Source organism: Ptychodera flava, chromosome 14 (genome assembly GCF_041260155.1).
Source record: "Ptychodera flava strain L36383 chromosome 14, AS_Pfla_20210202, whole genome shotgun sequence".
In the NCBI taxonomy this organism is placed as follows: domain Eukaryota; kingdom Metazoa; phylum Hemichordata; class Enteropneusta; family Ptychoderidae; genus Ptychodera; species Ptychodera flava.
In genome coordinates, this window is record NC_091941.1 from 17,085,309 (window position 1) to 17,112,423 (window position 27,115).

Below are 27,115 nucleotides of genomic sequence, written 5' to 3' on the forward strand. Positions count from 1 at the left end.
AGTCTCTCTCTCTCTCTCCTCGGAATTTATAATTGATTATACTAATTCCAGTCCCTCGCTGTGAGTGATGCGTCAGGACCGCAAGCTGCTGCGGTGATAGTACACGGCTTTCCCCCATTGAGAGCGGGAGAAGCGAGTCAGACGATGGGATGTCGACTCTCGTCAATCTACGGGGAAGAGAGGCCTACAATATCGAAGGAGCAGAGCAAGATACTGAGCAGCACATGGCACGGAATACACTCTGATCTAGAGAAAATAGGCCTGCTCATGTTTATGGGGTAAGTTTGCACACAGTGCGTGGCTTGACGCTAATTGCGATACAGAATGTGTTCCTCAAGTTCAATGTTATGTTTCATGTGTGCGGTGCGGTGATTTGTAATATACTTATCAGTGACTCGACCGAGCATTTCATCACGTATGCGACCGAGTGAGTTTGGCAGTCCTACTCGTGAAAATGTCACTTTCACGGGTTATCACATTGTCATCGCAAAAAAAGGTGCGTTGCGTACACAACATGCCGATCAAAACACAACCAAAACCCGACACACGACAAAGGTAGATCGCACCGATCAGGAAAAGGCCTCGCGTTACTTCCTCACCATTAGAATAATGCAATCAATTGGCGACATCTCTGTAACGTGAATGCGCCACAGAGATTGACCGATACCTTTTAACGATCGAGCTCAGGGATGGCATGCAATCTGACGGTTAACGTCCGTCGGGCGGAAATTTCTACTATTTTCGAAAGCTAAATGACAGGGATGTTGCTATAGAAAAGGTTACGCATCAACTAGAAACAAATTTGCATTCGATCAGCACGATCATTGAAGAACTGCGTTAATGTGTGACATTGCTAGGCTACGAAAACCATGATCGGAACCAGCATCTCATAAATATGTCACTAGTCACTGTAACACGTTTGAAAATTTGATCACCTTAAAATCTGTTCATAGTGTAAACTTAATAAACAGCAATTTACATTAACGATTGTGATTTACAAAAAAAAATACTAACTATAGGTCTCGCGTAGCGATTGAGCTTGGTCAAAGAACGCATTTTAACGGGATTTATTCAAATGTTTTCTGCTGTTTTTGCTGGGCACCGTTTAAAGGTTCTCTCCCAACCGCGAGTTTTACGTTATTACATGTAAGACACCCCGGTCTCGCACCATCCTTTGTAGCGATATACTGTCTACATCTAGGTTAATGATCGATTACACCGTAATAATTTCCATTCAACATCAAACTCTATCTCCCGCCAGAAAATTACACGAAATAGGATTTGGTTTTATTCAATCCTGCTCCCGCCAGTTCCGTCCATCGATTTCCCCTTTCTTTGAAAACATCAATTCCGACACAGGAAATCATTACACTCAAGCATCTCGAGTGGCAATTCGCCAAAGACGATTTCAGTAATAAAGTTTTGGAAAGCTACCATAAAAGGTTTGAATATAAAATCCATTAAGTTATTACAGATGGTCGTTGTCTGCCCGAACCCCAGACGTATTTTTAATGTTTAATGTTTATCTCAATGGAAACTTTATGAAATTGAATACTAAATTGTAATTACCTTTTGTTTGGCAGTCAAAGGTGCAACAACGTAATGCATGAGTTCGTGTTTATATATATATATATATATATATATATATATATATATATATATATATATATATATATATATATATATATATATATATATATATATATATATATATATATATATGTATATATATATACTTGTTTGTCTGTTTTGTTTGGTTTGTTTTTATTTGTTTTTATTTGTATGTATGTATGTATGTATGTATGTATGTATGTATGTATGTATGTATGTATGTATGTATGTATTTTTGGGGTTTTTTTGTTTAACAAACTTCCAGCTGTCTCCTCAGGATAGTGAAGTGATCGTAAAAAATACAGAGTTACTTAGACTTCAAAGTGATGTAAGTATATAGCAATAGCGCCCCTTTTTTAAGCTTTACATCTATGATTAGACGGTCTTGTGATCGTTTTCATGAGCAAAATTGCCTTTGAGATTTTTATATGGTCTTTGCGTCGAGGCAGCATAACACATTAAAGCACTTTCATATCACATGCAACAATACTGTTAGTTGAAGGGGGTTGTAAACTTGCAAGGATATGTAATGATTGAGATCGTGCTTCAAAACTGCAATTGGCATTACCTCCAAAACAAGTTCAAGAAATATGCAAGTACATGTAAGCACGGGCGAGTCAATGACTGCAGATAATTCGAGACCCCGGAGAAAAACATTCTCTTCTCAGTTCCTATAAATACAGCATTTATATTCTTATTCAGCATATACGCCGGCTATCAGCGAGATGTTATTTTGCTGTGCGACATTGAAATTTAAATGTATACTACAAGACGTCAAACTGACTTGAGACCCGCGGCGGTACAAACATTTGACTGTTTCAGATAACGTTTTCTTCAATCGACATTTCCAAAGTGCGTTACAATAAAATGATAACCAAAAGCCCAGAGTATCGGCCCGTGGGCAGTAAAGAATTGCTTCAAAAACGTGTGCATATAAATGCATCTCTATAAAACTACACTGGCCTCGGCATTGAACTTCGTATATGTCAGGATTGGTGTGCCACTCAAATGAAAAACGTTGTGTCAATGACATCGTCAATGCTGATTGTAATTCATTCGGTGTACGCAGCGATCCACAAAAAGGTTGATCGTGAAAACTACTTTACATCTTGACTATATACTAAGTAACCCATAACCGATTTCAATAGCCATTCTCAGCCCCAGAATGCTGTCGTGTTTCACACAAAATTGAGGTTGTGACCACAGGGGCCAATTATTACCTAGGTGACGGTAAAATTTAATAAGTAAGCAATACAGCGAATAAGTCATGTTAACAATCGATTGGAATTGATTAATACATTGATTGGATATATTCGGTATTCGGATTTATGCATCTTGTTAGGAGTCACAATCTGTGTGACATTTTTGACCAAGTAATCCGTCAACGCATACAACTCTCTTTCAACCACGCAACAAAATATCTGTAATCGACAGCAATATATACTTATTAAGTCACAAACACTACCCATACTCAAGATCCTTCCGTGCGTGTTACAGTGTCTTGTTCAGTTCCCTACTATGCATGATATTACCAGAAACCTTTGCGAAAGTGTGCACCGAAATGACAAAATTTGCTTAAATTGCTACATCGTTGAATTGCTACATCCTCGAATAACTTCAATGGTATTGCTCACTGCGACATGAACTTATAAAAGCAACGAACTGAATGTTTGGTCTTGCTCTATATGTCAGTTTGAAGTTTCCACTCTCTTATGATCACGGCTAAGATATGCTTATAGGCATAACAATCATAAAACGCAGTTGCGTGGTACATTTGCTGAACATCGCTCTCAAGGAAACAAAATTAACTCTCCAAAGATTAACGCCTCATAAATTGATTACGACACTGTAACGGGTATTTTCAATTTTTGAGATGTGATTTTGCACTTAAAAAGTATTTATCAGTGTGATAAGTAGCACGGCGCTAGCTACTTGTGCGAATGCTGCTTTCATCGTTGCAAAGATTGCTACTCAAAATCGATTGTGCTCAAAAACTATAGTCTACCCAATAACGTTAATCCAGCCCATGACGACCATGCATGAGTGCTTCAAAGTATGAAGCATTCATGAATCACGAAATTAAACCCATTTTCGCTCTGACGTTTGAGGTTCGTTGCTCGGCATGCAATGGCCCCCTCTGTGCCGTTTTTCCCCTTTTTGTTGTCTTTGTATGTTTGTTCGTTCTTTGATTCCCAGTTGTCTTGTCTTTCAGGCATCAATTATATTCGCAGTCCGAACTCTCTCTTGACATTTTATGATAATATTCTAACTTTCGTTTTCAAATGTTAAACCACTTTCCGGCAACATCATTGACATAGATTCAAACCTACAGACTTGCTAACCTTTGTCAGACTTATAGGAGTGCAATCTGAGAATCACCCCGCAGAATAAACCATCAACCTCGCGGCAAACAATTCATGTTGCCCGTGTAAAACTTACCCTTCTTTAAAAGAAACTGAATGGCTGTTTGTATTATTCATGCAAAAGTGAATAGGCCCATCTCGAACCGTTTAATGAACAAAATGCGTAATTGAGGCGCAAAGCATTAATAGATTCGATTTGAACCGATTCCCTTAAAACTAAGCCTGCGGAGATGACGAGAACTTTATATTACGAAGAAATGCGAGTCCCGAGCAGTCTTTTGTGCACATGTTGTAAAGAGGTCATGGTTCGTACATTATTTGTCACTAAACGTGCGAAAACCTATGCTTGCACAAACGCCTGCTGTAAATGCGTAACTGGCGCTGTCTCTCCCTGAACAAGACATCTCGGCGTTTTGCGTCACCTGCAGTGACTGCGTGACGACACACATTGGAGATTAACGCTTACGATCGTCCAAATACTTGCTATAGCACACACCTTTCGCGCCTTAACCCTGATGTCTCATTAACGTCATAATGCTCTCACATGTTACAGGATGTTTGACAATCACCCAGAAACAAAGCAATTCTTCGGCTTATCCGGCGGGCCCATGATGTCAGAAGACCCTAAAGTCGTACAGAAGATACAAGAGCACGGCCTTCGGTTCATGTCCATCGCTAGGAAGTTAGTCGCCAACCTGGACGACCCGGAGAAATTTGATGCCATCTTATTAGATTTAGGGAAGAGGCATCACACCTACCAAGCTGACATCAATTTAGTCGATGTAAGTTCATGGCTCATCTACTTTTGACGATCCCATGTGACTACTAAATGCCAAGGTTTCGCCCCCTGGAGGCTATATTGAATATCAGACAGCGCAAACAGGAAAAAGTACGCTCGCTTTACTCGCTCGGTCACACGATATATGAACGTAATATGCAAAATCGCTGCACGCTCATACCGAGGTTTAACATGCTTCAAGACGCTTCCACATTCGTCAATACCCTTTATGGTTTTATTGATGTACTCATGCAGGGGCGATCGGTACATTACATACGAGCCACCGAATCACACCTAATATATTTTCTATTAATGCTTTATGCGGACACGTTATTTCTCGGTGGCAGCGTCGATATGGCGTAAATGCATCCTGGGGATAAGGCCCCTGCCATTTAATAGCATAGCAAAGTCATAATTTACGGCTGACGTGACCAGAAACGACGGGAAATAGGCCACCAGTGCTTTTTTGAATATGACCCCTCATATTGCACTAGGGATTGTCCTGATTACATTAGAAAACGAAGCAAGACACTGTTCTATAAAAACATTTACATGGTCACCAAAGAAATGATATCCGCAAGATTTTTTTCTGATCTGACACGAAACGAGTGTCAACGCCTTGTCCAAATTAATCCTGACAAAAGGCACGATGAGTCAAATCGGCAAAACTCGCACTATTCTTGCTTCAATTGGCAATGACTTTGACTCGTGGAAAACACGAAACTGACACCTGGAAGTTATCAATCACGATAGCATCAATTATCACAAGCATCGATCATTGAACTCACCTCATTTGACTCAAAAGTGTTCAACCTCGCTTGGTGAAACGAATTCGAATGAACTCGTTCTTCCGGGGTTGGATTGCTCCTAGCTAGATGTTCGAGTCAGATAGGCAAGCTGAAAGGTAAATTAATCAGACTGCTTGATGATCTCGATGCAGAAATATCCATTGACAAAACTCTGACCCCTCATTCCATTAACGTTTATAACAATAGCTGTCTTGGTTAGCGAATACTTTTTGATTGTTGTCCCCATATCTCTGCATTTGAGGTAACTAACAGTGTAGCCAGTTATATATATATATATATATATATATATATAATATATATATATATATATATATAATATATATATATATATATATATAATATATATATATATATATATATACAAATGTCAGGTGGGAAATTGAGGCTACTAACAGTCTAGCCAGTTATATATATATATATATATATATATATATATATATATATATATATATATATCAAAGTATACAGATGTCATGGAGGGAAATTACAGTGCTCTATGCTAAAAGTAGAGCGTCATAAATGATGAAAATAATAATAATAATAATAAAATATAATAATAATAATAATAATAACAAGGCAGTATTGCTGAAGGCAATGAGTACTTGGGCCGTGATAGAGTAATTTTGAGGACAATATATACTACTATTCAAATATGGTCTTGAATTATGGCTAGATTTCTAATATATGTAATATGGCATTTAGTATATAAGAAATAAAACCTTTAGAATGTGTCTATTATCAATAATGATGATCAGGTCTATCGTACAGTATCCCTTTTCCTGCGAAGTCCATATTTCACCATCAGGTCAAGATGGTTGAAATTAATGAAACACTACTATATGGTGTATTTTAACGTAATACTGTATATTTGAAGGCTGTTGAAAACATCAATGCTGTAAACTTGATTTTTTGGACTAAAGATGCTATAACTGACCAAACCAAATGGGTGAAAATACGTCATGTTTCTGAAAAAATCAAAATCTGCTAAACTAAAAGCGGCGATTCCGAGGACCAATTTATTTATTCCGAGCTGCCTGGCCATTACAAATAATTAGGGATCTGAATCACTTTTCTTTCTTGCCATGGATGTGAGTGAGAAATATACGTAATACCAGACTGACAAAAAAAAATCGCGCCTCGGAAATGTCGCCACTTATCGCGGAATGAAAATTGTTACATTTCTAGTATCAGGCCATAGGAAGTAAATTCTTTGTAATGCATCCATTCACAATTCGGTTCCAGGGCAACTCATACAGAAAATTAAACAATGCCTAGTTAAATGCAATGCATAAGGAAAGATTTGACTTAAAAAAGCGTAGAAGTGATGTGTATTGTAAATGCCGTATATTTTTCATGAAATCTTTAAAAGAAAAAGACGTACAACAAAGGACTTAGTTTACTTTGCCGTTTCGGTTCAAGCGAGGTCGCGACCTCAGAGAACGACATTCTGCTAACATTTTACGCGAGAATTTCAGTGGGAAAATACACGCCGGTGCGTTGCCTTATTTTCAGGAATCGATCTAATAGGAATATTTTTGGATGAGTTTGTGTTCTGCAGCTCTCAATAATTTATCTCCTAATATCATGAACGTATGACTTGCACCTGCAGTATGATAGTCGCTCCATGCCGGTATGCCCCGTTCAAGCATTTGATCCAGCGTGACTTTGAAAAGTTTCCTAGGACTATAATCGCGTTCACCACAATAAAATTTTTGAAACGGCGTTGAAAACGATTTTGAAAATTGTGCTTTTATCGGCGGTTGAACTAATCTGAAGTGTGAGAAGGGCGAAAATGATATCAAAAAACACACATTTTTTCATGCCCGCCACCCGCAGCCCGCAACCCGCAAAATAGCGCATCCGGTTGACCCCTAGCCCTGCGTACGATGCTATGTGCTACAGCTAACACACAGCATCGTACTCAGGGCTAGCGAGATAGAGTTGCCGACATCGACGGTTATTTACGAGAAGTGAATAAAAGACTATCATTTTTGGAAGCGATCGAGTAGCTGAGGTAGGCTGGGATACGACTTGGGCCCAAGAACGCTGAATTTCGGCAGTAATTTGGCTTTTTACGTGAAGTCCCAAAATGGATTTGAAATCACCGACCCTACGTACGGGTCTTTGCAGGGCTGTGGTGAGCGGGGCTATAGCTGTAGCGGAACACACAGCATCGTACGCAGGGCTAGTTGACCCCAAGTGAAAATGTGTTCGCGATCAAATCTTCCTATATTTTTTTCAGAATTTTCGACAAAATCATTGCTTCTTAAATCTTTTGTAAAATATAAAATACTAAAATGAAAATGCGATGTGCCATGTCTCCAGATTTCTAAAACATCGTTCGTTGACCGTTCGACGGAATACTCATTTCGCAAACTTGTGACGCAGTTGAAATTCAATACTGACCGCCAAATAATCTTAATGAGACGAGATCATTCTAGACCCCGGTTCTAGACATCCTCCAAATTATCCAACCATTCGCGTTAGAGTTCAGCTCGCTTAGAATATCATAACATTCTTCGGCCTTCGTTTAGATCGACCCTAATCTCTCCCATTTAGGAAATAAATACACAAGCTACCTCGACAAAACTTCGTGCACCATCCAGGACCAAACGCACTACAAATCTGTCTTGACGTCATCATCTCCTTACATGGTAATCGGCATACCGTATTTTTTAGCAAAGGAGGCACAGAATACGTCGGAGTATTCAGTTTCAAACGTATTACATTGTGTGATGTTGTCAAAAAAAGGTAATGTTACTGCAGTGGTATAAATTACAAAACACAAAAGTTCAAATCAGTTTATTTTGGACTGGCTTTACCCAACATTTCATATTGTTTCTTATGCCAGATTTGACCACGTGCTTACTGGCGACCCCTTTACATGCAAATTTTGTGTCAAATGGTGTGTTCTCCTGGAAAAACAAACGTACGATTTCTATATGAAGGAGGCGAAATTTGCCCTCAAAACTCGAAACCACCCCTTTATGGGGTGTACCTACCTATTTTGAACGAGCTTCTCGAATCTGCAGCTCTATTTCGAAATGATGGTCTGGTTTTCTCAGCTCAAGGATAAGTGTTCTCCATCGCTGTGGGCATTACTATTCTCAACTGGGGGTACAGTTTCCAGTCGTAATGTTTTTCATTGTGTCCGGGATATAAAACCTTTCCTTTTTAAACTTTCACTTTGATTAACACTAGTCCACATCTTGTCAGCGATTAAACATGTTTCAAGTTTAAATGTTAAATTCTGGTCTCGAGCCCTCCTGTTCAACCAAACTGAAATTACCCCTCCCACTTTGGCTCGTCCAGTGGGTGTAGCAAGGGTCGTGCCATCGCCTAGGAAACGGAGGGTGCATTAATTGTTGCATTTCGATGCACATTTTGATTATATTCAGAAGATTTTGTGGCAAAAACTCAGATAGAGAAGCATTAATATTCACATCTCACTTATTCAAGACTGGCCGAGAGCAGCACTTCCATTCAGTTAACATCATTACGCCATTTATTATGCCAGAAAGATGAAGCCAAGACATTTTGCCCTCCCTGGTCTCAGCCAGAAATGGTTATACCTTACAGAGTTTTTTCCCACGGAATGAAAACAAATGTACTTGGGCTGAGGCCCAAGTACAATAATAATAATAATAATAATTATTATTATTATTATTATTATTATTATTATTATTACAAGTTTAGGGGCTATAAGTATTATATAGAAATCTAATAACAATTCATTGACGCTGTGGGAATTCTGAAAAAAAGGAAAAAGGTGTTGTTTATTTTAATTTTGTCAATAGGGATATCGTACGTACATTCTCTCCGCCCAGTTAGATAGGTGTTTCTTTTGACATCACTACCCTTAGGAATATTCATATACTTGCAAAAACCAACAGTCGTTGTCTCTGGCAGCGCGTGCTCACAGCTGCTGAGCTGCACAACGTAGCCTTTGATCGCAGGCCCATCGTGGCAGTCGTGGGCGCCCACAAACAAGGCACAGCGACTGTGGAGAGTCTATGCCAGTGGAATGTTAAATGTATCTTCAGCGTGGCATTTGTAGTTGTGGCGAAAACCATAAACCCTCTCCCTGTGCTGACGTTGTTGGGTTTTATTTTGTTCATGTGCATTTACAGTAAGCGATCGAGGAAGTTTTGGGATGGAAATAGAGCAAAAGCATGAGTTTTTCCGCGAAATCTGTGCTGCAAATATAACTTCACGCATGCGCACTCGTTTGCGCGTGAATGTGTCGTCTGTACACTACGTCTCGTGCTATAATCTTGTCGTTGAGCTTTGCATGTTGACAGAAACTGGAATTACTGCAGAGAATACTTTTCAGGAGATCACAAGTGAGTCCCTAAGGTAACAAGTAGGACATTTAGGAAATCCTTTCAGAAAGTTCACGCCGCCTGTGGCCATTTTTTGGAGTATAAGCTTATACGAACCTGGACTGGAGCGACGGTATACGGTATTTCTACTGTAAATATTGCCAGATAATATGCGATGGAATTTTGCGTTTCACGTCGTTCAGTCATTCAGATGGAAATGCCGGCCTTCTCCAAACTTTGAAAAAATCAGGGTGACAGACTTTGGCTAACTCTTGTATAACAATGACGTAATTTAATGAGAAGACCTTTGTATTCGAGCTCGGCAACATTTTTTGATTTGAGAACTCTGATCATGACGGATTCACTGAAACAGTGAGTATTCAACAACTTTTTCCTATGTCCATGTAGCACTTGTGCAAAAAATAAGCGAGTCCACAGGCCTTTGGCGAATCAATAAATGCGTTTTTCACCAAGCTGAAAGGTTGAAAGATGCGTCCGTCACTTTGGGACGAGCTAGATAAATGCAGTCAAACCCAGCTGGGCGTAGAAATTTGCCATAGTATGACTTTGTTCTAGAGACGACCGGCCGTGCTGTGGAACTTTGCAACAAAGTTTCCATATCTGAACTGACGTACTTGAATGACAGGCACAGGAAACGATGGCCAATAAAAATGCATTCTCGTTGCATTTTGATAATAATGTATCAATCACAATGACACGGAAATTATGCCTCCTCCCAACAGAAAGGCCAAGGTCTATTTTTAGCCCTGCTACAGTATATCTCAGTGCTGAAAATGCCATATTGTTGTCATGTTGTCATGGCGACTTTTAAAATTTGCATTTGCATACACATCAAAAGACTAGAAAATTCACTTCATGGGCAGAACCTTATAAAATAGCCCTTTCTTGTCTGGTTAACGAAAAAAGATACCCCTGATCTAAAATATGCATGGGCTACCAGCCAGTGTCACCGGCCTACCATATTCAGAACATGATTGCCCAAGTGGACTACCAGGGAAAAAAGTTTATTTCGAGCCCTGGGCAATATTAAACATGAAACATTTAACTTGTAATATTTCCTGCTGGGTTTAAAAAAAATGTTTAAAGGTATACAGGGACCATGTTCAAATTTAGCCATTGCTACCATGGAAAGGGGAGATCTAGCTAATCATCAGAATCACAGAGTTTATGGGGTCACGCCAGGTCACACAAAAAATAATGCACCACTACATGGCCATAATTTACTTTAGTTAAAGAATCAGACATAATTTGTCTTCATTATTCTTCCTAGAAAGAGGCAAAGAAATCAAAATAAATTATTATAAAATGAACATTGTTATACGTCGTTAATTATAAATCCATAAAATAAATAAGTACCAGTGAATTATGTTTTAAATAAAACAAAACAAACTGTTACTGCTTCTGATAAATAATGGTACATTGGGTGATAAGGGGAATTGGGTTCTTAAAATTAATTTGAGATACAAGTAGAATTAATTTTAGCACAAAAAATTAATTTGAAGGCATAAAATTAATTCGATGAATGCATAATAAGTTGGTACCGTACTATATAACACTTATTTGGGATGACTGTATGAAACAAAATTAAAAATGCTTTAGAAATTTTTTCTGGTCTATATAAAATTAATTCAAACACACAAAAATAAACGGAAAACAATTTTGACAAGAATGGCCTCAATGTACATTATCTTTATTATTCTTCCTAGAATGAAGGCAAAGAAATTACAATTATTATTATTATTATAGAACAAACGTTAAAAGTTGTTACTTAGAAATCCATAAAATAAATAAAAAAACAGTGAATTATGTTTTAACATAGACCCACTCAAGGGTCTATTGTTTTAAATAAAAAAGAGTTGTGGTTCCCAAATAGGTTACCATGGCAACATAAAACAAAAATGAACATTGAGTTCATGCTATGATAAATACACTTATGAGAGCATTTGCATAGTTACTAGGATTACTTTCAATGGAATTTTGAAAAAAAAAAATGAAATGTTAAAACGCAAATAGGTTACTATGGAAACACAGGAGAGGTAAAAATGGATATCATATTTTGTCTTTCTAACCTAAAATAACCCTTTGGTATAATATTTCTGTTGATTTAATGGATTTTTACACTGGATATTTGGTCTTTCTAACCCAAAATATCCCTTTGATATAACACATTCTGTTGATTACAGGATTTTAAGTGGAATCTTTAAAACACCAGTAATTTTTAATCCTGAATGGTTGCCATGGAAACATCTGACATTAAAATGAGTGTGATTTTTTTTGGTGTGCTAACCAGAAAAACCCTTATTATCAATTTTTTACATCAATCAATAGTTCTTTAATACGAATTAGGGAAAAAGTAACATTTTCAATCCCAAATTGGTTACCATGGCAACTCGAAACATTAAAATAAGTCTGTTTTTTTGTGTTGTCTGACTCGAACTCCCCCATTAGATAATTTTCATAACAATCAAAGTAACTTTTCATGGGATATTAGAAAAACTGGAATCTTCAACCCCTAAAATGGTTACCATGGAAACATGGGGCAGTGAAATCGATATCATATTTGGTCTTTTCGACCCAAAATACCCCTATGCTGAAGTTTTCATGGAAATTAAACCTATTATTATTCGCATTATTATTTCTATATAATACTTATATTAATAATACAAATTACCTCAAGTACAAAGTAATAATAAGTTTAAAACCAATATTGCAAAAGGATTAATTTTAGTGCAACTACGAACTCAAGATGAAATTTATTAATATAAGTAACAGATATAATGCTTTGTACTTGAAGTAATTAAGTGCTATGTTTACCCAGAAAACAGACAGACAGACAAACACCGGTCCGCTATTGCCTAAACGTGACCACAAAGTGTAGGTATGTAGACTTCAATAAAAACCCATATTCCTCTGGGACTGGGTACGGTTTGGAAGTGAAGAGATTTATACTTAGTCAATGCATGTTACGAAATACTCTAACTTTTGAAAATTCATATTCGAGCCGAAGACTTGTAATCGGCTGCCACTTTCGATGATTGATTAGAGCCAAGTTTTCTGCAACGGAGCACTGCATAGCATGGATGTTGATGCCCTGAGCAAAACCTGAGATCACAATTACTATGTATGAGGCCCGGACTATCGTTAAAGCCAGGCTGTTAGCTTTCTAAAATCCACAGAGTGCAGTTCCTCCGACAACTTTCATTTCTCGTGTTTTGCTGAAATCCTTAAGCAACATACTTGCTGACGTAAGAAAAGGTCGGGTTTCGTGACTTTATAAACTGTGCATCAGTACGGAGCAAAGACCATGACCATATCTCCCAACTATACGAACTGGAAATCGATCAGTACCCTTCAAAATTGGGCTACACGTCTTCGACTTCAGAGGAGAAAGTTATCAAGAAGTAATATGGATGTATTCACATAGCAATTGACTTTACGACCTTCATGACTTGAGTCTGCTGGTAATTCAACGAAAACATATTTTTCATAGTATCGTTGCCGCTGTCCAACGAGAGTGGTTGACGTGATCTCAAAACGTACTAGGAGGGACTAGAAAACGACCGAGCCGCATAGACAGACGCTTATGACCGACTGGAAATGCTTTGTTACGCTATTTGCTTCATGTAATTCATAATCAAATGAAACATTTGGTGCCAACGTCCACGATTAAAATCACATGAAATCATACGTTCAGACATATATACTTTTACAGTAGATGTATGGTCATAGCGACGACATTGACGCCCTGGCATGACGTTCTTACCGGCTCTTGTCGAATAAATATGATTTAGCTAGTTCTCACGTGTTCGAGTAACTTCTAATAAATACTGTAGGTTAAATGCAACCCCCATCCTCATTTATTTGCTTTCATAAGGCACCGACACAGACACATCCCTGTTACAGTCAGTGGAGAACGCGCAGCAGCCCCGAAGTGGCAGACAAGAATAAACATATCAGTTGAGCGCGGTTACTTTGTAAGTCTATGGTCGGTTTAAAACTATGAATGCAACCACCAAGAAACATTACCAACGCGCCAGAATCCTTTAAAAATTAGCTAAATGTTTTATCGGCTCAAGTTCTGTAACGGCCGAATGAGTAGTTGTATGGTTTTACCAAAAACCAACATTCGACGCTAGACGCAGGATCCGAGACAGGGATTAGGTCAAAGATTATAAACATTCGTGTAATATTACATAATATCATGTAGGGGATAGCTGTTCAATACCCGACATTCCTCATATTTGTGACTTCCGCGATTCCGCTATTATCTTTACGCCTTCTTATCTATGATATGGGATGAGATATGCATAAATTTACTTTTACAGACACATTGTGAAAGTTTGAAAACTGAAAACGTTTATTTTAAAACCATTCTGGATTGCTGCCGAAGCTTACGCAAAGAAATGGGGTGCCCTAAAAGAAGAAGATGTGGAATGACTATCAGACTGGCCGTCACTGTCTAAGATAAAGTCAGATCACGCATTTTACGTCTTCGTTCTTCACGTGCTGTCATACACACTACATCTGCCTTTGAACTCGCTTCCGTACGCGAATACTTAGATGCATTGCATGATAACTATGTAACTGTGCCAGATAAAGCTTTAGATAACATCTTATTTGTCTGCAAACAGTACTAAATTTAATGCTGGATGCTTTAACTGAAAATTAATGCGACTTAAGGTAACAATGCATACTTTCTGAGCAGGAGATATTTCAGATCAGAATCGTTCATCAGGTTTTTAATGAATTTTGCATCAAGACAGCGAATGATTACAAGGTATTGCCCCCGCCACATTGGATTTCTAAAATCCATTGAAAAACCTCAAAAAATCGTTTTGTAAAGGGGTAAAGCAGGTGTACAATCAAATGATTGTCACAACTTTTGATAATAATTTTATCAACTATTAATATGGTCTTGTGCGCTATTTTGACAATGTTTAAGAAACCGGTGGGATCAATCAAATGTGGACATTAAAGAAATGTAAAGAAGTATTGTATCTTTTGCAAACCAACCAAGTTATCCGTACAGCACCACCAATAGTTCGATTTTTTAACATTTTACAAAAACAACCCACGTGACAATGCATGAACAGACTGCCGTCTGTGGTCAAGCAAACCCTCTTTCATAAAAATGGAAGCCGTTAGTGTCAACAGATTGTCATTAATATATTACTGCTTATATATGTATATATATATATATATATATATATATATATATATATATATATATATATATATATATGTAGATAGATAGATAGATAGATAGATAGATAGATAGATAGATAGATAGATAGATAGATAGATAGATAGATTGAAGTATACAGATGTCCTCGTGGGAAATTACAGTGCTCGATGTTAATGCAGAGCATTATAAATAATAACAAAAACTGCTTTAGTAATTTGTAATGATATCTGTTACCTAAGTTCATGCATCCTGCAATCTTCAGACAGAAGAAGTGAAAGGAATCTTAGCTCAACACTCTCATATATATGATCGGGACGTACTATTCTATTTGTAGGCTGTGTTAAAATTTGATTTAGTATTTCTTTTGGTGGCGACATTTTGAAACCAACTCAGAGCGTCTGTTTAACAGCGTAGATTGCCAGCATTGATTATATATATATATATATATATATATATATATATATATATATATATATATATATATATATATATATATATATATATATATATATATATATACACACACACACACACTTAGGTATATAGATGTCGTTGTAAAAAAATTAAAGTGCTTGGTGACTAAGCAGAGCGTTCACAACCTATAACCTTGAAAGATACTAATTATCGCAGCTATTCTGATGTCACATTACATGTCACAGTGCAGTCGGTTTTGATTGCCCTTAAAATTGTTCGTGTGCGTGATGATCATCATACTTTCAATAATGTACATGATTCACTTTCGTTTGCTGCATGCATTTTGCGTCAGATTTATCACTACTTTTCTTAAGACACACCTATTCGTGTATGTGTTAAAGCTCTTTTCATTTCTTGGGTATTGGCAAGAGTTGTTCAGGCGAAGACACTGGCAAGGTTTGAATCGGGGTCATATAATTTTGATAACCGTGTCTAAATCCCTTGATAACAGAGGAGAGATATAATAGAGGAAACACCACACATTGTTTGCAAATAGACAAGTGTATCCAACACTCTGAAATGGGTTTTGTGAAATAGGTCTCATTTATTTATGATCTGCGCTGCTTGCCGGAATTACTTTACCGATGGACTCAATGAATCGACCCTGCAATCCATCAAGAACATTGTTGATAATTCCGTCCTAGATCTGTAAAATGACATCTTTTAGAGTAAATGATCACAGCAGTTGCTATGGAGATCCAGCGTTGTTTGCGCTCATTGCCAGAGTTTATTTGACCTATTTGAAAAATTATGAAATGTCAGATATTATTAATCGAAATTTAGAGTATTTGCCACTTGATAGAATTTATTGCTATGTTTACATTTAAGCAAATGAATTGTATTTCCGGTGACATGTTCTGCTTGAATCGACCGACTGGAATTCCTCTCCCTAGTAAACTTATATTCCTAGCATCTCAAAACAGTGTTTTCTCTAAGGCGAACTATTCGATTCTTCAAAACAATATGTACGCATGCGCGAGATTCGTAGTCCCTTACCTGTGTGAAGCACCTTTGTAGTAAATTAATATGACATCCATGATTCTCACGACCGTAAATATATGTTTGTCCTTTAAAGCCTTTATCATTAACCTTTCTTCAAGATTTGTTATTTTCGAAAGACGATATAATTGGTTATCTTCTAAGTCACCGTGACACGGATAACCCATTTCACAGGTCTGTTGCTATCTGAGAAAAGGAAATAATTGGTGCTGTTTTAGGCTACCGTGACACCGATAAAAAGTCATGCAGTACGTTTAAGTGACAGATAAACTAATTCCGTCTTTAGGCACTCTGGCTATTAACGATCATATTTCCCTGGGAGAATTTCTCTTCGTCTTTCTCTGCACGTACGCATGTAGCAGTAGGCGTTTTCCTACTTCAAGACAGCCAACTCTATAGTTCAAATCCCCAGCTACCCTCTCGCTCCCCCATGATTTATAATGATCGGTTAACAGTGTACACACAGACGCCCCGAACCCAATGCTAAATTCGTGACCTAACCCTAGCCAAATAACATTCAGTCCTTGCAATGCATGGTGCGCATGACTGATTTTGGTAGTCACTCTCGCCTGCATAATCCATGACAAAAATTGCTGACACTTAACTTAAGACAGAAATGATGACGTTAATACATGTTACAAGTTTGATTTATTTTTCCAAACCATATTGTCATATTTATACTTGAAACTTTCCGGCCGTGCAGTGTCATGAAACTTAATGTCTTGCAAGTCCAGCAGTGCTATGAAATTTTCCACTGGCGATTTTTCCACTGCAATGCAAAAGCATTTCAACTACTAGTTTTAAGATCATATGATAAAATAAATGGTACCCGATTATTTACGGATGTTTGTCCTTCGAAATCCTCTTTATCATTTTTGTAAAAATAATCTGCAGAAGATGTCAAATAAATATATCTGTTATTTGATGCAAGAGCTCTCTCAAGGAACGGAGCGCAAAGTAGTCCTGCGAGTACAAATAAAGAGCTCGATGTAATATTAGCAGAGTGATATAAACATAAAAAACTTCAAACATTTGAAATGCCTCCAGATTAAATTTCAAAGTTTCTTCATGCGTGAAACTTGAGTCAGTAATACGATAGATTCTAACTAATTTGAAATCTATCACATGTAAATATATCGAAAGAGATATCTCCTGCTGTAACATTTGAATCCATTAATTATAAATTCATGATGGTCATATTTTATAAGTTATCGATTGCAAAGAATCGAATTTCTGCTTTTTTGCATTATAAGATTTCCTCACATACCTCTGTTTCCATCGTTCATGGAATGTGAGAAGTTTTACCAGTATTAGATGCTTTTCTGATAATTCTCTTCCACTGGCATTGTGTGTACGCACAATGGAGAAACCAGTAACCCGCTGACAGAAATCTGTATGCTCGACCGTGAAATCCTTGAGAAATCGAGAGCCGCTTTTCTGTCTCTTCACATGGGAGAAGTAATTACATCGGCAGGTGTCCATTAATCATAGAGGTTTAATAAACACACGCTTTGCGCTTTACTTGAAAATGTTAGGCGGCGGAAATAAGGTGTGCGTGCCGGCGGTGAATAGGAGTGTCGGGTGAGTGAGGAATGGCCTGCTTCCGTTTTGCGTTGGCCGTGTCCAGCAGCCGTAACGTTTTCAACCACTATGTCACCACTGTTTGCGATGCATGAAATGACTGTCTATCGTCATCAATATTTAAACGGATTTACGTTATCGCCTTTAACAAGTGAACCATGGAACAAACTAAACAGTATGGATTTTTAATGATAACATTGATGTCCGGGATTCATTCCGAAGGATGTTTAAATTGATCTACAAAAATATCACCACAGATAATGTTTTCGAGGAGGCTGCAATTGGTACACCGATGCAAAAATTACATAAATTGCAAAATTTTGTTGTTTGTAATGCATGTATTGAGTTTTTAGTGCGCAGTGATCAACAAGATTATCACCAGAGAGGTATATGAACACTTATTCTATCATGTACAGTCATCACAGGAATCATAAATGTTATTCAGTGTCACAAAGTACGATACAGTTTTAAGACCGGCAAATATTTTAAACATGCGACGTTCTTCGTTTCAGACATTCGGACAACATTTCATAGCATCAATTCGACCAACGCTCAAAAACAACTGGAGCGAAGCCGTCGAGAATGCTTGGGAGCAGCTCTTTAAATGCATCGCCTACAGAATGAAACAGGGCCTAACAGAGGCCGCCACGGAAGCCATCGCCGCAGAAGATATACTTCAATGAAGCGCGTGTACGGATAATGTAGCTAAAACCTTTATATCCTGCGCCTACCTCTCTCCGTAATTTACACAGCACCATAATTCCACATACCTGCACTTTTCTCTGCTACTTCACGAGCAGTATTTCTTATGAGGTCGTATGTGTTTTCGAAGAGAATTACTATCGTACGGTACCGTAGATTGAGAAGAATTGTTTGTACATTCGCAGAGAACTGCACGATATACTCACAGAGGAAGAATTACAGAAATTCGATTATCGCCTTAAGAGATATTTTAACGACACATTCTGCGTTTAAACTTACAGTAAGGACACCCTAGATTTCAGACAAGCCATGTATTGTTTAACTTTTATTAAATTCACACTGTCACTTTATCTGTGTAATGTTGTTTTTATTGTAAAGTACTTCGGAATCCTTAGTGTCTTGAAAGCCCCTCAATAAAATTTGATACTTATTTCAATAAAATTTTGTACGAGTGTGATTTGTCCAATGTTGATGAAAGAGGGCCCGTCTAATATAATGTACTGTTAAAGCTAATTGTAAGTTGGAATGACTAAATAAAACCGCAACAATATTTGACCAGATAAAATCTCCTCACATCATGTGAGCAGTAAAATGCTTCTTTGTTACATATAAGTATAACCTGGACGTTTAAACAGAGACTGAATGGTTCTTTTGCTGAAAGGCAGTTTCCGCGACTGGTACGCGTTTTCGTCTTTTTTTTAATTAAAATCACATCAATGTTTATGCCCTCGTAAAGAAATAGAAATCATATAATCCCACATTAAGTGGGTCAAAGTAAGGATATGGAATGAACACAAGCTAAATGCAAAACTATAAAATTATCGTTACCTTGCTTTTACTTTCATCTGAATCGCTATAAATCCTTCAAAAGAATGGAAACTTTCCTACAACCTCGAACGTTCGCAAGAAAAGGGATATTTGCATGGGACTTCCGTTTAATTCATGTTTTTAAAAGTCTGAGGGATGTTTGTGACAAATATGCTATTTCCCCCGCAGTAAAACTGTAAATGACACGTTTACCCATCATGCGCTCTTCGGTTTAACTATGAAGATAAAATCGAAATGTAAAGTTTTCCAAGGCATTAAAAGTTTACAAACAACTAGTTAGAATACAGTACCTTTTTTGGCGTTGTCGGGTAAATTTTTGATATCATAAAGGAATTTCAAAACTCGTGAGTTAAATCTCTCTCTCTCTCTCTCTCTCTCTCTCTCTCTCTCTCTCTCTCTCTCTCTCTCGTTGGAAAACGCATTTGAATAATTTGATCGTGTGGGATTAATATGGGCAAGTAACTCCACATCTCCAAATTCATATAATATCATTTTATTTGCCCGTTTCTGTTATGACCTACAAAGATTCAATACGGGAATCTCATATACTGAAGCCTTTGATTTTCTTATCAGACATGTGCCGTTCTGAGCATTGTGTTTAAGGTAGCACATATAACACAGTATCTTTTGCTCAAAATGACTTTTTGGCTTGGATTCATTTAATTGTCATTAACTTGTTTACCCAAGATGCAAATATTGGCTGGGCTAACCTTTTAGCATTACAAGCAGTCGGACTTTTCGTGAGACATAAGTTTATATCGAGGCAAATTTATGCAAATTAACCGATTTTCTGGCTTCGTTTTTCTTCCTTGTCCGCCATGTTTGTTATTTCAACAAATTTATAATAACTCCATTTTGGCTGGGTCAGATTTTATGAAATTTTCACATAAAGTTATTAAAACCAATATAACAAAAAACAATATTTTGAACACGAGTCATCTCCATTGTGCTTATTAAGATTTTAACCTTTTTCTTTTAATGTTAGTCTTTCAACCCTTGTCATTTGAGCATCACAATAGATAATGCAAAACAAAATTGTCCAGGTTTTTTCTACACATAAATTTTCAAATGAGCTATAACAATTCGTAAAGTACTGAGTATCAAAGTGTTTATCATTAATACCCCAAATATGTACCTCCTTCATCCTCCGAGGAAACTATTGCTGCCATACTTATATCTTCAGAATGTTTGATTTTTAAAATGTACAGTATGAGGGGGTTTTCATGTCATTTTGTCATTTTAAAACTTTCCTCAATGAAACTTTCGATCATTATCTTACCAAAGCAAAATAAGAATCAGGGGTCACCGTGAAAAGTTTGGTGCTAGAGAGACAAATAACCTAAGATTTCCAGGTATTTGAAATTCAAAATGGGCGCCATTCCTTTGTTAACTCAATGGGGAAAAATAAAATTTTCGATTTTCAATTGTTTAAAACTACGACGGTGAAAACTTTTCTTTCATCATCATCAAGAGCTTTAATTTAAATGAGCCCCCACAAGTGGTAGGTCAGAAGAGAATTGATAAAATTTGGCTGTCCTAATTTCTGTACCCGAAGCGCGTTCTACCTTATTAAGCGTTGGTCAGGCGTTTCATTTGTCGATCGAACAACGATGTCCTGGAACAAGATGCGCCAGTAATGCTCCCCAGCCCGCCGAAAGACCAGTCGTTTTAAATTAGACATATCTTTCTATTTTGAATAACATGTAATGTTTTGAACAGAAGTACACGTGACCTTGCCCGAGCTGTTTTCATGAATGCAGAAATTTAATATCTCAACCGCCGTTTACAAGTACCCTTCATGCGATCAAATCTGCCGTCGGTGATGCATCATTGATTCGTACCTTACTGTATCGTAAAATAAAATACTTTGCGTGGCGTCTTGTCTCCATGGGAAATATCATTCAATCTTTTGAAGAAACACTTGCATTGACAAGTATGATAGAACGTCGAGACGTGATTATTAAGAGTCATTTTGACATTTTGAAGTACTCTTCAATCATTGAATATCATTTATCGCAATAAGATTTATAATCGATATAAAGATACAGGCTCCCTTTTACTTCTAAGACGAGATGAAAGATGAGACGAAAGATGGAGGTCGATACTGTGACACAATCCGTGCCTATTAAAATACGTGATTATCGATTACATGCCAAAAAGGTAATGCTAGGAAGTCATGAAGTGAATGTTTATCGTCACTAATACTGTAACGATTTTCTCCTAACATTTCAACTGATTACTAGTATTATGATAGATCTCAGATCTATCATTCAAAAATTAACGAAATCAAAGTGACTGATCACACACACACGATCAATTCAGGTGCAGACCAAAGTGTTCTTGGGAGATGAAATTCATTATGCATAATATCAATAAATATTTCTCTTCGTGATTAAACGAATGTCATTAGCGCACTTCACCGACAAACATATTCCCAGGGCCGCCATCTGAAGGACAAACATTTGAGAAAGGCGTCTATTCATGGTCTCGACTATATTTGAATTGGAAATCCGTGGAAAGGCCACGCAAGCATGTAATTTTGAAATTGGTGATAAATCAAAGAAAGGACTTTGAGACTGACGTCACAGCCGTAGAGTAGCGTGCACTTAAGCACAGGTACAGCAAGACGTCGTTATGAATGTCTAGTTCTCCATGCATTTCAACGTTGTAACGGTTTTCACCTGCGGATGCATGAACACAAGTCACTGCACCCGTAAACGATCAATCATCCGAAAGGAAACAAAAAAATAATATGATTTTTTTTTACTTTTATCAAGACTCGTAACACGGGTGCGATTCGGCCCCCCCCCCCTTTAACGTTTGACAGGGACGTGTAAATGCACAGAAATCTATGCGATAACACAAAAGCTGTAATACTCGACCAAGGTAAATTGTACATTGAGTACATACTTAAATATACTTATCAAGTACGTTTGAAAATGCACGTATCTCACGCCATCAGCTGTTAATGCTGCAAAGTGAATCAGGTTGCAGAGGTACAGGCACGTGCCGGATCCATGTGTTAGTGGAAAATTCATTTCCTGCAATGGAATTCAGTAAATGTTTTGGTATATATGTAGGGAAAGACAAGCAAAAGACGGTGTAAGACATCTTATTTTAATTACGTAGAAAGAGGAAGCCGGAACATTCAAGACAACCGTCACTGCATAACCTTACGGGCATTATTACTTACAAGACGGCTCGTAAAAAGTTGACTCATCAAAACGATGTTCGCTTTACACAACGCGGCTCCATATATCTGCAGGCGTGATGCTTTCATTACCTGTACTTATCGACAGAGTGGAATGATGCCACTTGTAAAATCACAGCATCGATAGTTCATGGCGGGAACCTCGATTTTTTTCTTGCATTTCCTGAAGCGTTTGAAATTAACGTCATTCTCCAATTCACGGAAATCGCTGCCTAATATGGCATTATTTCTTCCCAGTTTCCATGGATTGATGTATTTATCCTAAAATGAGTAGAGATAGGCTGAACTTTGCTCGATGAACAATGATTTTACATAAGTACTATTCTTCATTTCCCAGAGTCTATTAGACAATCAGCTGCTAGCGATTTCACGATGCAGACATTTCATACGGTTTAATGCTAATGAGCTGCATCTTACTGATGATATATCGATGGAGAATTTATCTTTAAAGTATGTATGTATGTATGTATGTTGTATTGTATGTATGTATGTATGTATGTATGTATGTATGTATGTATGTATGTATGTATGTATGTATGTATGTATTCTATCTATCTATCTATCTATCTATCTATCTATCTATCTATCTATCTATCTATCTATCTATCTATCTATCTATATATTTATGTGTATGTTTTCTGTCTCTACTCTTATGATAGTGTTTTTGCATGTCTATATAGTGGCTTCGGTTATTTTAAATCTTATTGTCATATTTCTTCAACATTACTGCACGAGTGATCGCAATATTAAGGCTGTTTTAAGGTAGTTACAACTTAAAACGTTAGATCAAAGATTTTCTCAATCTTTCCATAAGGAATCTTGCAAACATCCTCTCTTCCAAATCAAGAATAATAATCATGGATCAACGCTCAAAATTTGGTACCAGAGAAACAAATTACCCAAAATTTACCGATATTTTACATTCAAAATGGCCGCCATCCCTGTGTTAACTCTATAGGAGAAAATTAAATTTTCGATTTTTTTTAACTAAGAAAACTTTACTTACTCAAAGAGCTACAAAATGAACCCCAAGAAGCGATAGGCGGAAAAAAGCATAGTGACAATTATAGGGCCTAGATATGTGTCTCTGTGACGCATTCTACCTTAACAGTTGGCAAAATTTGTAAATGTTTTCTTCATCTTGATCGCCATACAATTTGAGTCAGATGTCTATAACTTTCGGTCTTATTAAGATTTCTTCGAATACCTATCTTTTTTTCTTATACCGTAGGAAACCCTGTTTATTTTTGTGTAGCTAGTTGATAACCAATGTTTTTAGCGCTTACTCTCTGTAAATTATAACGCTTGAGGTTTCACTATATCCTACTTTTTGACTTGACCAGGAGTAACAATGGAACCATTTAGTTGGTTTTTCTCTATTATTACGCAGTTACGATATAGGCAGTGACGGAGTATTAAAGCATTCCCTCGGTTCATCGCAGCCGAAGAATGGCGTGTAAACTGAACGATATCAGGAATTGCACGAACCTTGGTAAATGCCATTCGAATCAACCTGTACTGTGAACAAACACTATAGTTTACTGCTTGGTGAAAACATTAGCTGAACGGTAATAGGCAATGACGTTTAACAGCTAAACTTCATTCTAAATCGCCCAGTTTGAATCATCTTCGAATTATGGCCAGACATGAGTTACTAAAAAGGAATTTTACCAAAAACCAACGACAGGAACAGAGACGTAAGCAACCAAAAGTTAATAGCCTGAAAAAATGATGCCCATGCATGCTGAAGGGTGTGAGCGCATACGGCTACAGTTTTGGCGCGGGCAATGTCATCATTAGAAGATGAACAGCCCTTCATGGAAAGGTTACATTTAATAAAAGGGACACAGATAATTCATTAGTGGAGAAATTGTAACATGGCTATCAATCAGTTCATATAATATATATATATATATATATATATATATATATATATATATATATATATATATATATATATATAAACATGGCTGTCAATCAGCTCATTATATATATATATATATATTATATATATATATATATATATATATATATATATATTGTCAAGGATTTAAGGTTGTAGGGAATGAATATAAAATATGTTCCAATTAATGCATGCGACTGTAGTGTCATATTACTACCGCATCACAGAATCTTAATGAGTGAAAATTCGACAGGCACCATAAAATCTTTTTAAGAGTAACTGTTGTGTCAAAGTTAGTGTAGGAAATTATGAATGTTGAATGGCACATAATTTGGTGCACAGAAGATTACTGGGCACAGGTTTCATTTTGAAAATAATTGAGATTTCGTAGGCGCCCCAATGCTCTTTTAGCAACTGTAACCCTTGGATAATGTTGATTTGTAAAACTGTTCAGGGTGGGCAATGTCTTGCTCATCAGCCATGCCATAACTTCTCTCTCTTTCACATGAGTCTGACCTCTTTTATAGTCTTTTCTGTTCTTTGTCGTAGACCTTGAAATATTTCAAGGCGATATACAGTTTCCTTCAGCGTTTCTTTGTTAACACTTATAAAAGGTCACCGTTGAAAAATGGATAACGCCAGTAATATAAACAGATCCACAATGTCGTCGACGAAAAAGGTAATTATCTGTCAGTGTGAAATAAATGTCATAAGTCCCTTTTATTCAAGTTCAACCCTTCTCTGACCTTCTTGTTTTGCTGTTTACAGATATTACCCTATTATCTATCACCAACTCCAAAAGACGTCGATTGGTGCGCTTTGATGATAGAGCGAATCGAAAGCAGAAACATCAATTATTCTTACGGATTCCACAATGGAAGTCCCGATGTTAAAAAGCACGGAGTTGATCGAAGGAAGCTGATGTATGGAGACATCTACATTATTTTCAAATCTGAACATCGTGCTAGATCTTCGAGCTCAGATAAAGCAGAATCGGAAGAGGTCATATTTTTCAGTACGTAGGCGGCCTTGGAAAAAAACACATCATATATCTCTAAGGTTTTCGAAATTTTAATTCAATTACAGAACCCCCGTCGGTAGCGCTGTCACATCAACCTACACAATGAATCCCGTCGACTAATTATTCTTGCCTTCAGTCAAATGCTGTCATTAATTGCTTGGCCGACGGTGTGAATTAAATCTGCAATCAAAATTCGCGTGTTACTACGGGTATTATTTATCGTTTTGCTTTTTAAAACTCGGTTTGGTGAGCCATACTTTATCTTGCATACTTGGGTTAATTGTCACCATGTGCAACGGGTGTGTCATCGTTGTAAAGCATCGTATGTACGTGGGAAGATATTGTCACAGGTTTTCATTAAATTCACAGTATCTTTAATTTGCTTTGATTGGCCATAGTTGGCAGGCTTACGGTTTCGTGTATTTTGCTAATCAGTATGTCTTATCCTGAGCATACAATAAATGATTACAATTAACATGTGAGGCTTCACCATGATTACATGCATATGTTGTTTTCATAAAAATAACTGCGTTTAATCAGAAAAAATCAATGAATTGTCACGAACATCCGAAGCATTCTAGAATCTACCAATCTTTGTGATACAAAAAATTTTATACATCATTTTATACACCATTCATAATGACTGTGGACTGTGTTGTGAATGATCTGAGAACACAGGTCAACTTTAATACAAGAGTAGTAACTTCAGGTCAAGGTAACCGGAAGACCATGCCCGTCTACATATCATGCAATGTATTCTGTTTCTATCCTTCCATTTCTGTAGCTGAGCGGGTTATCTATATTCACAAGTTAATTCAATACGGGAACTGAAGACAAATGTTTCACCATATGATCGAAAATTTAGGCTAAGCAAAGATGAATATATAAATGGCCAAAGTTAATGATTACGACAGCTTTAGGCGGAGTTTCCTTGCATAGTATCGTCAATAAACAATAAACATCGTCTTAATACCTAGAAAAACTTACGTACTTATCTCGTTACTCGTCGAACACAAAACTCCCCCGTAATTTTAACTAAAGGCTGTTCCCCATCCTCGCAATCTGAAGCTCAAGAAGTTTCACCGAGGTATCTCAATGCTGTAATATGAAAAATTTAAACGCGCAAAATTGACGTGACCGATGTATGCTCTAGGGCACATCAATTTTGCAAGATTAACACAACAGCTGTCCGCTTTCCTGGATATGCTTGATGAAAACTTGGATGCGAATAATAAGGAGGAGGAAATCATTAACTGCACTTCTCTGCCGTAAAGAAACGTTACTTTCCTATTTCGTTGAATATATGT

The 27,115-nt window shown here is 37.1% G+C and overlaps 1 protein-coding gene across 2 annotated transcripts; it reads left to right on the forward strand.

Annotated features, from left to right (window-relative positions):
• The first annotated feature begins 32 nt into the window (after positions 1-32).
• LOC139149563 (neuroglobin-like) lies at positions 33-25,927 on the forward strand. 2 transcript variants are annotated; one of them, XM_070721383.1, is made up of 3 exons: positions 33-278; positions 4,528-4,756; positions 25,556-25,927. In XM_070721383.1, exons 1-3 carry the CDS (start codon positions 145-147, stop codon positions 25,808-25,810), a joined length of 618 nt encoding a protein of 205 aa, XP_070577484.1. In that variant the 5' UTR covers positions 33-144; the 3' UTR covers positions 25,811-25,927. The 2 variants fall into 2 exon arrangements, with proteins under 2 accessions (XP_070577484.1, XP_070577485.1); XM_070721384.1 differs by lacking the exon at positions 25,556-25,927 and adding an exon at positions 18,656-19,286.
• Positions 25,928-27,115: the final 1,188 nt, after the last annotated feature.

What these genes read in the sequence shown, in the direction of transcription:
- LOC139149563 (XM_070721383.1), top strand. Translation starts at nt 145, where the DNA reads ATGGGATGTCGACTCTCGTCAATCTACGGGGAAGAGAGGCCTACAATA. An exon ending in GGCCTGCTCATGTTTATGGG is followed by an intron (nt 279 to 4,527) that starts GTAAGTTTGCAC and finishes CACATGTTACAG; the next exon opens with GATGTTTGACAATCACCCAG. An exon ending in CTGACATCAATTTAGTCGAT is followed by an intron (nt 4,757 to 25,555) that starts GTAAGTTCATGG and finishes TGCTGTTTACAG; the next exon opens with ATATTACCCTATTATCTATC.